At 41.3% G+C, this 14,173-nt stretch overlaps 1 protein-coding gene across 1 annotated transcript in view; it reads left to right on the forward strand.

Moving 5' to 3' along the window:
- THSD1 (thrombospondin type 1 domain containing 1) overlaps positions 1–14,173 on the forward strand; it is a 30,499-nt gene that overhangs the window by 2,425 nt on the left and 13,901 nt on the right. Inside the window, exons 2-3 of the mRNA XM_005420787.2 lie at positions 3,564–3,702; positions 8,946–9,911. Of these exons, the coding sequence (XP_005420844.1) occupies positions 3,645–3,702; positions 8,946–9,911 (1,024 nt within the window). The 5' untranslated portion in view covers positions 3,564–3,644. The remainder of the gene's footprint in view (positions 1–3,563; positions 3,703–8,945; positions 9,912–14,173) is intronic.

Here is a 14,173-nt window from a genome sequence, read left to right on the forward strand (position 1 = left end):
GGGAAATAGGGACATTTTTTAAATAGATTAATACATATGATTCTAATAGGCAGTATTATAGCCTATTCTGTTACTTACTTGCAAAAGATATTGTAGGTACAATTTCAGATTTCGTGTCTGGCTCTTACCTGGTTAGTGACACTGTGTGCTTGCAAACCACACAGCTGATGAGGATTTACTCTTGTAGCCCCCATACCAGATAGTGAGATACAGTCTCCAGTGGAGAGCTGTGCCACAGGAAGAGATGTGACCAAGATAGCACAGGAAATCTGCTGCAGAGCAGGGACTCAAAGTTTTCCTGTGTCATTTGCGTTGCACACAAGCCTCTTGGTCTTTGCTTCCAAAGCGCTTTATGGCTTCTGCCCTCCTCATCTGTCATTTCAAATTCCCTTTGGAGAGGAAGTCTTCCACTTCCAGTCAGCCCATTACACTGTCTCTTGGAAGAAGAAAGCATCTTTTTATGTTGCTGTGCTTCTGCTGCATTTTGCACAATAGAGCCTCAGTTCATGCTTGTCCACGAGAGCAATAAATTAAAAAAGCCAATTATTTGAAGTCTGATAGCCTTCTCCGTTCCATCATTTTTCATCTCATTAAGTTAATGAACTTGAGGTAGAAGATCTGAATAGAGTAAAAACCATTTAAATGTACTGTCTGCTTCAAAAACCAATTTTATAGGAGTGTGAAAAGAGGAAAAATATTTGAGCAGGGGGAAAATATATGAGAATTTGGAAGAAGACCTAAAAATGAGGTGAAATCTAGAAAGAAATTGGCTTAGAGAAGATAGGCAAGGAGACAATTCTGAACTGAACTTAGAGGTCAGTGTAAGGCCTCATAACTGAGATGAGGCAAAAGGAAGGAAAAGTGAAGGAGGGGAGAGGAACAAACCTGTGCAAAAAGAGAGGAGTACGAGGGCACTACTACACCAGAAATGGGCCAGCATTGCATTTAGAGGTGCTATTGGAATTGAGCTAGCAAAGGTGCAAAAGCTCAGGGAGGCTTCATGGAGCACTTTAATTGGAGCTTTGGTCAAAGGTAGGGCTGCACTGCAGCTGGTAGCCTGAAGTAGCTGTGTGTGTGTGAGGTGGGAGGGCTCCTGCTGCAATCCGGTGCTGCAGAGGCGTGCAGAGGGTGAAGTAGCCCTGGGCTAGGCTTCCAGAGGTACCTGATCTCACTAATTGGAAGTTAGTTTTGGTACAGTTTCAAACACTCCAGTTCTAGCCTGGGTGTTACCCACACTGCACACCACAATCTTTTCCCAAGAGAGCCAAGATAACACAGGAGGAAGGGTGAGAGGGAAGGAGGTTTTGGTGTGACAAATGATTGGTGTTACCGAAACACCCAGGGGCTCTGGCGCTGGGCTCCATCTCCGGCTTGGTTAGAAAGAATCTCTGTCCTGAAAAGTCTTTACTATAAATACAGAGCGTGAAAGATGGGGTGGAGAGGAGGGGAGCAGATTAATGCTGCAGTTTGCTGACATTATGTCTGGCAGTGGCAGGAATAGGAACAGAAGTCAGGTCTGGTCCCTGTGCCTCCCGCTGGCACCCTGTCTCATGAACCATGCTGCTTTTTGCTTGGTTGGGCTGATGTGCAAATTAAGATGTAAGGCGGGTACCTCAAGAGTGCTCTCCTACACAGGCTTTTTTCTTTTTTCCTGAGCATTTATTCTCCTTTCCATAGCTTCATTTCCTCTGTGCAGTGTGTTGCTCATTAGTCTGAGATTAGGATTATTTGAATTTCATCTGTCAATGTGTGACTTTCTGAAAGAAGTATTTGTAAAAGCCATTTGAAGAATCTGCAGCTAGAAAAGCTAGGAATGGAAAGGACCCGTTAAAGTCATCCAGCACAATTATGGTAGTGGCCCACAAAGCAATTTTCCCCCACTTTATTTCAGGGCAGTTTACAGTGATGCCACATATCTTCAGATTTTCTTTGAGGAGTTAACTCTAGATGCCAAGACATCTATCACAATTAAATTTTTTAAACAAAGCCTGCTTTTTCTTCTTTGGACTACTTTGATTCCTTGTTTCGATTAACTGATTAGTGATCAGTAAAGATACAGGCAAGAAATTATGTTCCTGCTGTGATGCTGCTCCTGCTGCCGGCAGCTGGAGGAGCTCGGGAGCGGCCGTCCCTGGAGGCGGGCTGGCTCCTCGCCGCCCTCCGTCAGCAGCCGCCCCTCTCCTGAGGCACAAGGTTTGTCTTCCTGTAATTTACAGCGTATCAAGTGAAATTGAGGGTGGTGGCGGTATCACTGTCCCTATCTAATGTTTTCTGGAGCCCTGTCAAGTTCCTGGGCCAGATGATTATTCCTTTCAGATATGTGCAGCTATTATTATAATGGGCTTTTACTGAGCAAGGCTGTGCCGCTAGTCTCTTCTTAGAAATTATTCTCTCCAGCCACTTGGCACAGAGAGCAGTTCAAAAAGCTTTCAAGTAACACGTCTGCTGCATCTTAGTTCAACAAGCAGAGCAGTGTAATTGCTGAAATATCTTGTGATTTCTGAAGACATACGTGATCTTTGCCGTACTTGGTTCCTGTGTTTCACCATTATCCTCCACAGTTTTGTTCATTCCGAACTTCTGCCTGCTCCAGTGCCAGATTTCTCTCATAAAATAGGTTGTAAACTTAGTGGATCAAGACCTTTCTTGCATGTTTGTGTGATGGTGAGCACAGTGACACTGACCTATAGGTGCTCTGTGAAACGCAGGAGAGCAATTATTATATTTTGAAATGGCCTCTGAGTAGAATTTCTCTTTTTAGAATCCCTTCTACTTACATTTCTGAAAGAAACTGTTTGGTTTTGCTGCTATCATTGTGCTTCCAACCTCTTTTATCTAATTGTTACGAGACTCATAAAGACTAGTTTAAACCACGTGGACATAAAACTGGGAAGCTTGCCAAAAGAAGTCTATTTCTATTGGCTTAGCAAAGGCTGTAGTGATTGTAAACTTAAAAAATTATGGAGGAAAAAGTGGAAGTTGGCACCTTTTCCATCTGATCAGTCAGAATGACATAAAAGGCAGTTATAGATCTCTTATAAATCTGGTAAGATCACTAAGTGTATTACTAGACCTGAATAACAGAGGGAGTTCGATGACCAAAAAGTTGTTTCGATGACCAATCAGTTTGCTGCTGAACTGCTTTCATACTTGAAAGCAGCTGACAAATGATGTGAATTGTGCACCAGCAATAAATCTCCAATATCAATATGTCCTATGTCCTGAGCTCAGAGTTGTATTTTGTATAAAATACTCATTATTTTGCTATTATGAGCCTTGGTCATATTATATGATATCCATAGCAGCAGTTCCTGCAGTGCAAAGATAAAATTGTTATCTGTCTTTTGTTGTTCTGGCTCAGGAGCTGCATTTCAGGATGGAAAATTATTGTACAGCGAGTTGTAGCTGTCCTTATTCAGATATATTAATAAGTGTTAGTAGTTGTTAAGTAAATGAGAGAAATGTTAATTAATAGTTAATTAATAGTTTTTTACTTATTAATGATATGTCTTCTTGTATTTTATGAAGCAAAGTTGACACAGCTGTAATTTTTTAACTTTTAGGTGTTCTTGGAAAGTGTGCTGGCACTTTGGAGCTGAAAAAGGACATGAGGAGTAAAAGGACCCAGGATCTCACTGGTCAGAATGAAACATATGTTGAAAGATTTTTCAAATCTATTGTTAGTAGTGCTCTGTGACTACGGTGAGTATTAGAGCTGTCAAGGGAAAACTGTGATGTGCATCCACAAGGTGGTTTTGAATGGTGGTGTTTCCAGGTGATCTGTGGAAATGAAATGCTACAGAAGCCACCACTGATAGGCACAGAATTTAGTCTAGATCTTATGCAATAGTTAAATGCAACTTGCATAAACTGTCCCTTTAGATCAGTGTCAGGATTCTTTCCTGATGTAAATTTGCTCAGGGAAATGAACAAGACAAATTAACAAATTTCCATGAGCATCAAGGGACTGGCTGTGCTAGAAGCAGTAACTGGAACTCTGCTCTCTTGTAAGACTTATATTTCATAATATTTAATGAACATCATGGGATATAGGCCTGGTTTAGGTATCCATAGTTGGATGGGTGGAAATATGTACAGAACTACCTGTTTCTCTCTGTTACTAGGAAAGGCACCTGGGTGGTTGGATCATATGTAAGCATCTACAGTACAGCCAACCTCCTGTGGCTGAGTGAGCCCCCATCTGAGCCCCCCATCTGCCACCCAGAGAACTTTTGAGTACAACAGAGGTGTTCTTTACTCTGACTGTATAAGAAGCCAAAGGATGAGGTTCAGACTCATTCAATCTTAGTCAGATAAAATTAGACAGGTAGTCAGAGACAGTCAGTCTTGTTTGATTAGTCCATACATATTGAAAGCAGCTCTTACCCATCTGCAGCTGAGATGTGTAGAATGAAAAAGCCTCCTTTTCACCATCAGCTGCCAAGGAGGGAAGTTAGACATCCTAAGTTCAAGTCAGAAACCTGCAAGATGCCTACAAGCTGAGGGGCATCATATGTATGGTGTCTTATCCTTTCCAAGAATGTACTAAGTAGGAAGTAGGTTTGCAAATTACTTTCTTATTGCAGAGTGAATTAGAAATTTTGAAAATGGGACTCTTAATTCCTAAGCAATTCATATGTTTTAGAAAATTTCATTCCTAGTTTAAAAGCCAAGATTGTTTTGACAGCTGCAGTACATTGTCAAACCATGCTGAAGGATTAAGCTGTGCACTGCAGAAATAAGTACAGCGTGGAAAACATGGGAAAAGAAGTGGTTAATCCCCACTTATGGAATGAGCTGTAGCAGGTAGTTCTTGCATCAAACAGCTGAAGTTGTCTTACAAAAGAGAGAAATGGACAAAAACATATGCAGTATGCTGTCCTTGTATAAGTGAGAAAAATGATTATAAGTAATGACTGGTATGCTACTTATTCCTCTATATAGCCTCTATATCTGCTGCAGAACAAAGGATCCCTGAAAGATCCTAGGTAGAGAACCTAGAATTGCTATCTTTTAGATGAACTTGGTTCTAGTAGAAGTAAAGACTCTTATCTATAGCTTTTAGTACAACTCCTTTTTTAAATAAGACAGCTAACCAGCCCAGATAGAAACACTGCACTGAGTGCGTAACACAGTGAAGGTAAGTAATAAATTCACTGGAGCCAAGATGTGAGATGAATGATTACAATATCCACTGGTTCTTGGTGAGCCAGTCCTGTAGACATTCACAACTGATTGACTCAGAGGTAAAAGCTATTATTCATGAACTTTATAGAGTGTGGTGCAGCAAGTAATTATGAGGTGCAGTTAATGAGCTAAATCTCTGCTACAAACCTTAGGTGCATCAACTTTCACCTTATTTCCAGTTAAAGGGCAGCCCATAATTCAGAAAATTGCTTCCAAACAGTTCTGCATATACATATTTTTGAATTTTACTGTGTACATCAATTTTAGATAACTATTTCATTTATATAGTTCTCTGTTTCAGGCAAGACTATTTTTAAGTGATCCAGTATGCTCTGGAAAATTACTGAAGTGCTATAAAAAGCTCTAACATCCAACTAAACTGTATTCTCATTTCTTATCAGTTTTACTGATGTTTTTGTTCTACTTAGCTCTGTGTTACCGATGGCTGACAAGGCAACAGCACAACCCAAGCTGGCTTAAAAATACTTAAACATAAATAACTATCTGAATAGCACCTTCAAGTAATTCTTCTTGCTCTTCAGTGAAATCAAAGACTTTTAATCTTTTAAAGTGTGAATTCTTACAAAGACTCCTCTGGCAGGTTGTTGGTACCACAGCCAGACTTCTTTCAATGGGAGACCATTGTAATGGCAATGAAAATGATAAACGATTAGGATGGATTTTGGCATGTGGCAGAGTCATGGGCACATAGTAGGCTGGAGGGCAGCTGAAGGAGCTTGCAGTGGAAGCTGTCTCCTGACTAGTGTCTTTTGGAGCATTGTGAAAAACTGCTATGTGGGCTGTCCAAAAGTGCAAATTTCTTATTTACCAAATTGGGGGAAAGGATGCTGCGAGCTGGGGTGCACCAGCCAGAGCTCTGCGGTGCTGTAACAGCATCCTCCAGCAGTGCTCACTTTCCTCACATGTGCACTTAGGGTTGATGGACTGCTCCACAGCAGTCCCCTGCTCTCCTGTCCTTCCTCCCTACATACAGAGTGGTGTTACTCCTCATCTCAGCCATTCCAAATGACAAACAGTGCAAGAAGGTCAAGACAGTTGTAAAAGAGAGTAAGGACAATAAAGCAGTAGGTAGAAACATCAGTGCTTTTCATTACTATCGCTTGAATGTTTTTGTTGTAAGTTTAAAGCTTAAAATTGAAATTTTTCATGCTGGGTTTTTGCCATGGTCTGATTTCCTTTTCCTTTAATGTTTCAGCACATTGATTCTAGCTGATTCCCATGTAGAGAAATGCATCATTTTGCCCACTATCAAAGAGAAAAAATCCCCGCAACTCACAGCCATTTCACTGGGAAACTCACCAGCTGTGGGAACTTCATCTTTGTTAGAGTTTTCACAGTGGCCTGGGACATGCTTTCTGCTGTCCCTATGAAGACCCTAGATCTGGTCCAGATCTAAATCCTTGCAGGTGACTTAGAGATGAGATTCTCTGAAAGGTCGAGTGTGCCCCAACTCCCCCTGGCTCCTCTTGCCAACCTCATACAACACTGTGCATGCTCTAGCTCAGGGCAAGAATTCCCCATTATCGGACACAAGAGTTGATTGTCCTGTGCTCCCTTATGGAATGCTAGCACTGAGCAAGGAAGGTGGGAATGTGCTGGAGTTAATTGCAGGCCCAAGGAACAGCAGAAGATAAAAGAGCTATAAGGTAAAGAGATGAGTGCAGGAGTTTGAAGAACTGTGGTAACAGTAATGGAGTTGGGTTAGTACCCAAGAAATACTGAAAGCAGATGGTGGTGGAAACAGGACTGTAAAATATGGGCAGGCACACATGACAGAGCCAAAATATGAAAAACAAGGATAGTGTGTTGCTGGGCAGTTCAGAGGGACACTTTTCACAGGTGTTTAGGGTCTGCCTCTTACTCTCTGGGCGTCCAAGTTGAGATCAGGTTTGCCATGTGCTTACCACAGCTGCAATGAACGGGATCCTGCTTTCGATGTCTGAAGGACCATTGTATTTAAAATCAGGTCCTGGCTTTCAGAGGGCACCACAATTAGTTGATACTTGACATGTTTTACCTTCATGCCTGTGCCTTGGTTCCTAACACACTAAACAAGAATAGTGACCTCCTCTCATTTTTCAGAGATTTTAGAAGGATAAAGTAATTTATATTACTAATGCACTACAATAAGGGCACAATAGAAGAGTCCATGGGGGAAATGAATAATTCTGTATTATCAGAATGGATTTTGGACGGTGTGCAGTCAATAATACATAGGACCACCAACAGAAGACTGAGAACAAAAGAACCCTCTGATAATGAGCACTGTCAATCTGCCAAATGAAGCAGTGTCTTGTGGAAATGCAAATGAAAGGCTGGAGTTATAGCACATACATGTAAGAGTATGTGTATGATTTATATGTGTAAGGCTGTACGTGCCACCTTTACTCGGACTTTATGTATGTATGTATGTGGTTGGAGCTGGTTATTTAAAGGACATGTTATAGCTAGTGGCAAGTAATAGGCTCTTTTTTCCCAGTGCACACTGCACCCTGCCCAGATGTAAATGTCTATACCCAGTCAGATGAATTTCTTCCTGAAAACCTTTCCTGCTGCCTTCCCTGCTGAGAAGAAAGTGAATCCAAGGTGACTAACTCAAATTGAAGCTTAGAGTAGTAGGCGTCTAATATTATGTGAGATGAGTCCTGCTACTCCTGACTGCTAAATGCTTGCCTTGGCAGTTGCAGTGTTTTTCCAGCAAAGCTTTCTTTGAGGTAATCTTAAGACATGTGTAACAGATTTAACAAGTCAAAGTATTGTTACTTGATACTACTTATGAAAGGATTGCTTTAACCAAAGTTTTACACTTCCATCTAAGACTTAGAAGCCTTTCCCCAGACAATTAATTTAATAAAGATGTCTCACAGTACATTCTGTATCTGGAATAGATATATGCAGTTCCCATTTTTCAGATAACCTTTCTGTGTTTGAAATCCTTAAGGTTCAAGCAATGCAGAGAAGGTAGCTGAGCTAAGAACGGAAATGTGATCTTCCAATTTATTGCTTTAGATATCATCACTAGTTACAGCATGTCTCAGGATAATTTGGCAACTTGCACAAACATGGTCATGCAAGAAGTGAATTTGAAAAGACTGCACCATTTATAATGAAATGATGTCATTTAGACATGTTGCACCACATCTGAGACAAGAAAAGTGCTGCAGTCACCATCACTGTTATTTTCAGCTCTTTCACTCAAGTGTCTGCGATGCAAATGAGCAAAATGAAAGATTCATAAGACAGAGCAAGAGAAAAGGCTTCAAAAAGCATCATGCAGACTTCCTATTCTATTTAACTTGGGGGACATTTTTCATCTGTCTGTATAAGAAACCACTGTCCTTTTTTTGCTAAATTACGGCTGAAGCTGAAAAACAGCTGGCCTCTGTGGAGTTTAAAAATCTGTAAGTCGAAGTTGAAAAGTTTGAGAATCTATTCTGATAAATTAAGGTTTCTGTTCATCTTTTGGGTTGTTTGTGGTTTGCTTTAAAATACTCATTTTTACCTTCCTGAATGTGTTACTGCAGTGGATTTTGAGCTGCTCCAAATCACATCCCTGCACAGAACAAAGCTGGTGAGATCTAACTGCTATTGCTAGGACCTTTTCTTTTTTTGTCACCTGGTTCACTTGAAAAAGATTGAGAACCACTTTTAATATCCATTTTTAAAATATTTGTTTTCTTCCATAGGAACAATCACTTGTCTGTTTCTTAATACTGTTGTGGAACTTTTCCTTTCAGTTCTCGGCGAAGTGGAGTATCTCCTGTTGGAGCACCCGGATCATGTAGCTTTCAGCAATGACACAGTGTCTGTGGAATATCAGTACTACAGTGGTGGTAATGTGACAGCAGAGCATGTGTCCATCCTTTTATTGGATGCCAGCACCAGTGAGATAATTGCAAGAAAACAGCTTCCTGCAAATCAGTCCCAGGGGATGGTGGTGTTTGAGTGTTTCCATTTCAAGAGTGCTGGTGATTTCTTGTTCAGTATGGTCTCTCCCAGTGACAACAGCAGTGCTGCCCAGTGGAGCAGAAGCAGCATGTCCACCCTCCATGTGGAATGGCCTGTATTTCACATTGATTTGAACAGGAGTTCAGAGGTGCTTGGAAGCTCTCTTCAGGTTGGACTTTTTACAAATGAGCAGTTATGTGCCATGAACAGGACTGTGATTTCACTGGATGTGATATTCACCAATACCCTTTACGAATTCAGAAGAGTATGCTCTGATGAGACTCTGGGCATTAGAACTAGCAAAGGAATCCCCCTGTCTAGGTCCCAGTGGGTAGAGTTTGATTGCCCACCTGTCAGTCAAGAAATATACATCACTGTGTTACTGAAATCATTAGAAACACATTCCATCATTGCCTCCATAGGACCTGTAGATCTCCTCCACAAGTTTGGATACAGACTAGTTGTGGCAGCAGAAGACACATGCAAAACTTTGGTTCAGGTCTTTGTAATCTCTCCACCATGCACTTCTATCAGTGGAAAAGTTATTGTTTATAAAGAGGCTCTCAAGCATCCAAATCAAAGAACAACTTGGCTGTATGAAAACATCCTTCACCCAGGAGACAACAGGACAGAATTTAACTGCACTTTGTTTGATGTGGGGAAGAACAAATACTGCTTTGACCTCCTCAACTTCTCAAACCGAAGCTATTTTCCAGCAAGAGTTAAGGAGTGTATACTGATCCAAAGGAATATGGGTTTGTACTGATTTTTTTTCACTTTTAGCCAAAATCAGGGCTCTTTCAGCCAACATGGGTAATGATTTTGGGTCTCCTGCATCAGACAAAATAGTTGTAATGCCATACTCAGGTGGGAACAAGATAGACTGTTATGTAGAGGACACAAGGACTTTGATAACAAGTGCAACTGTGGTAGCTTAAGGCTGCACTAAGTTAATGCTAGGCACCAACTAGAATCACTTAGGGCATTCTGAATGATGTACCTATCTCATTGGGCTGAAAATGAAACTTGTCCCTCTCAGTGAGGTAAGAAGCTACTGCAGTAGATCTGGCCCACTGGAGACTCTAAAGGTAAGATTAGTCTTACCTGCATTTAAGTGTGTAAAAGCCAGGGGCCCAACATTAAGTAGTTGTGTAGCTTTTTAGTTGAGAGGCATCTTGCAAGGGTGATTCATGGGTGTTGAACATACAGAGGCTGAGTCCTCACATGCGTGTCTTTTTCTCTACCTATTTGGTGTAGAAGTTTAGAGCTCTTCCTGTTAGATGCATTAACTCTGGTGAGATGAGTCAGGATTTAGCTACAGTGAAGGGCACAGCTGTGTCACTTGGACAGTTGGCAAGTTTTCTAAATCAGTGTTTTGAGAGATGTGTCTGCTTAGAACAGACCAGGATGCATTTTCTGACCCATTTTGAGAGATGGGTCTGCTTAGAACAGGCCAGGGTGCATTTTCTGACCCATGAGGCCTTCTGGCAGATCATGGGCCATGTTCACATAGCTGAACCTTTCCTTATAGGAAAGATTAGAATAGTACAATCTGCCAACTGGGAACAGTTGGTGGTCTATATAATCCTTTGGATCATGATCAGGCATGGTCAAGCCAAAACCATGTATATGTATTACAGCCATAGCGTTAGAAGTGGCAGTCCATGGTTTGACAGTCTACAAACCACAGTTGCATGGCAGAGGAAGCAGATGAGCCAAATACCCTTCTCATCGCTCATTTGTGGAAGGCAGCCACAGAGAGGGATGGGCCGTGTGTGCACGAGGGAATTGGGATTGGGTTGGGTTGTGTTGCCTACACCCTGGAAGGTAAATGTTCTCATTTGAAGCAGCTTGTGTCTATAGGTAATGAAGTACTCTTTTCCAACTGCACACTTCAAAGAGTTTGGATTGAAAGGTTTAAGATGTGCATCATTTTCCTCACCTTCCCATCTTGGTTGTCCTGAAAAGAAAGTGCAGAATCTCTAGCTAAAAAATGGCTGTTGAGGTTCATGGACAGGTATCTGAGAGGGATAATGAGAAGACCAGGAGTGTAGGACATGCTCCTGAGCACACAGTCTCAGACACAGCCTACCTTAATGACGTTCCTAGCATCATGTGGTCTTATTTTGTGCTATTTCACAAATTCTAAAACTATTAGCTATTTAATTAACTCTCTGTACTAAAAAATACCTCTATTTTCAGCACATGCCAAACCCAGTGCATAGTTCTCTTCATCTTAACTTCCTGTCTACATTCCCTGTTGGCACTCCCTCTCTTCCTCTGGCATAAGAAAGTCTATCTAAAAATGAAAGCATATTATTTTCTCAATGGAGGTAATTCACAAGGAAAAAGGAAGACAGAATCCTAGTTTTTCATCTGTACCTGGGTGGTATGTTACATTGATATGATCTAGATAATTACACTAACAGATAAATCATTAACATATGGTATAGATATGATACTGTGCCCAATATTTAACTGTTCTAATTGATGAGATCTCCATTGAGCAATGGTTCCTTGCAGTCTGCTCTGTTTCCCCAGCAGCCCCATCCTTACAACCACATTGGAAAGAATCAGGCTATGCCTCTTGAAGAGCAGAGTTACGTCAATAGCTGCCAAGTGAAGAGTATTGCATCTACAAAGCCGATGAAAGCAAAGCCACACCATGTAGTTGTAAATAAAATGTCAACCTGAAATTAATTAGGCTGCAGCACATCTGACTTTGTGCCTGTGTCTGTGAGACTTCAAAGCCTGCAGGCAGCGTTTGAAAGGAGCAGGGTGTTCTGGGAGGGGCACATCAGCCTGAAGCCATGACAGACAGAGCAAACCTGCACTGTCTGTGATGGCCATCAGCCTTCTGGCTCCTTTGGGAGGGGCTCCCCTGAGCTCCCTCCCCCTGCTGCAGGGCAATGAGAGGTGCCCTGCTTACAGCAGACCCCCAATAGCTGTTTATGTCAAACACACAACTGCTGCAAGTCTCCTAATTTTTGCTTTGGTCTACCTGAAGTTTAAGGCCAGGAGAGGTGATAAATCTCTAGTGTGGGCTCTTGTGCAATGTGGGCCATCATTTTTCATTCAGTTACCCTGGTGTTGAGCCCCACAGCTAGTCTTTGCCTCTGACTGCCACTTACCCTCCAGGGAGTTATCCAGTCTTCTGCTGAAGACACCACAAAACAGACTTACCTGGTAATTTGTCTCAATACTATGCTCTGATTTATTTATTCTTTTGAAAAGGGAACCTTTGAATGTTTCATAACTAAAGTTAATCTAGCTTCATCCTCTGGTGACTGAATTTTACTCTGCTGCTTTCTGATAGCTGTTTCCTGTCTACTGTCTTTGCCTCACAAAGACATTTGCACATCCAGGTCATCTCACTTCTACCAGATTTTCTCAGTGATCTTTTTAACAAACTGAAAAGATTAAGTCTTTAATTGGAAGACATTTTCTTCAGGGTTCGATTAATCTACTGATTCTTTTTCGCTGCCTTTCTGTTATTTTAAACACTCATGTTTTTTTGACAGCCAGGGTACCAGCTTTGTGTGCTGCCTTCAGACATCCTTCTCACTGATGCTGCCTGATCAGTAGCACTCTCTCTACCCCTACCTCTGCTTTCATTCCACTGATTGCATTTGCAATTTTCCATAAAAAACTTTACTTTTGCCCTGTAAACTCCTCTTGAGCTGTTTTAGTATGGAGTCTGCCATCCTGCAGTTGCAATTTTCATTCCTTCTTCCTACACTTCTTTTTTGCTTTGCTGAATTAGGATCTATTTTCCTTTAATTATCCTAACTTAGCAAGTACCCTATGTTGCTCCATACAACTGCACTGTCTGCTTGTGTCATTACAGGAGGGACATATTTTCTCAGTAATGGTTTATATTTATTTTCATGTCAACCAGGGAAGCACTGAGCCTTATACTGATCCCTCTGGAATCTCTCCAAATGCATTCTCACTCAGTGATGGTTTTCTGTTGACAGTTGCATATCCAATCTGTCACTCAGCCAGTTCTTACTTCATTTAGCATATGCTCTATTGTTATGAAGCAGAGATCCTGTTTTGTAAATGATCAAAGTTCCTAAATCATTAAAATGATCTTCATCCAAACCACAGATGATGAGATAAAATATGATTTTGCCACATCTCTTTTCCATAAATCAGACATGAGTTATATTCCTGGTGCTTTGTCAGTCCTGCTGTTTTCTTGTCATTCAGGCCAAGCTTAGTACAGCCTTTTGGAACAGGAATCTGACTTGTGCTTGGATTAGGAAGCAGAAAGCTGCCAGTGGCCCTGAGTGGGCCAGGTCAGCAGCTCTTCGAGCCCAGGTGATCAGTTTCAGAATAAGTATCACAAAAAACTTATGCTATCCAAGACTGTGAATACATCTATTAAAGGTGGGGAATAGATCCATTAATTGTGAGACAGCACTTGTGCAGTTTTCTCTAGACCCTAACTGGAGAATCTGTGAAAGTCAGTGAAAAAATTAACAGTGAGATGTGAGTCACTTCATTCATCTTGATGGGCTCTTCATTGTTTCACAGAGGAACGTGCAGCTCATTTTTTCCCCAATGTTTGACTGGATTATTGGGATGTCTGAGGCAGGAAACTCTGTTAGATCATCTTATCCAGCAGCAGATGCATTGCAAGCTCGTGCTTTTGCATGCTTAATCCTGTGCTTTTCTCACCTGGGATTTAAGTGTTCCCAGCAGTGAGACTTCTGCTCTGCTCTCCTTAGAAGGTTGTCCCATGTTCTAGTCTGTATCCTGCTTGAAACATTCAGGACAAGACTGATAATATTAATCAGTAATGCTAAAGCATAGAAAAAGGTGTTTTTTCATATTTCTGATGTTAATTAACTTTCTTTTCCAGTTCCTAGTTACACTCTGGAGACTAATTTCAACTTTGGTGTGACTTACACTGAAGTCTCTTGCAGTTGCCTACAGCACAAATGAGTTTTGTTCATCTGACTTTTGCTTTTGGCATGTTGGCAGGGCATAAGAAATGCAGCTATTGCCTGAA

This window comes from Geospiza fortis, unplaced genomic scaffold (genome assembly GCF_000277835.1).
Source record: "Geospiza fortis unplaced genomic scaffold, GeoFor_1.0 scaffold194, whole genome shotgun sequence".
NCBI lineage: Eukaryota > Metazoa > Chordata > Aves > Passeriformes > Thraupidae > Geospiza > Geospiza fortis.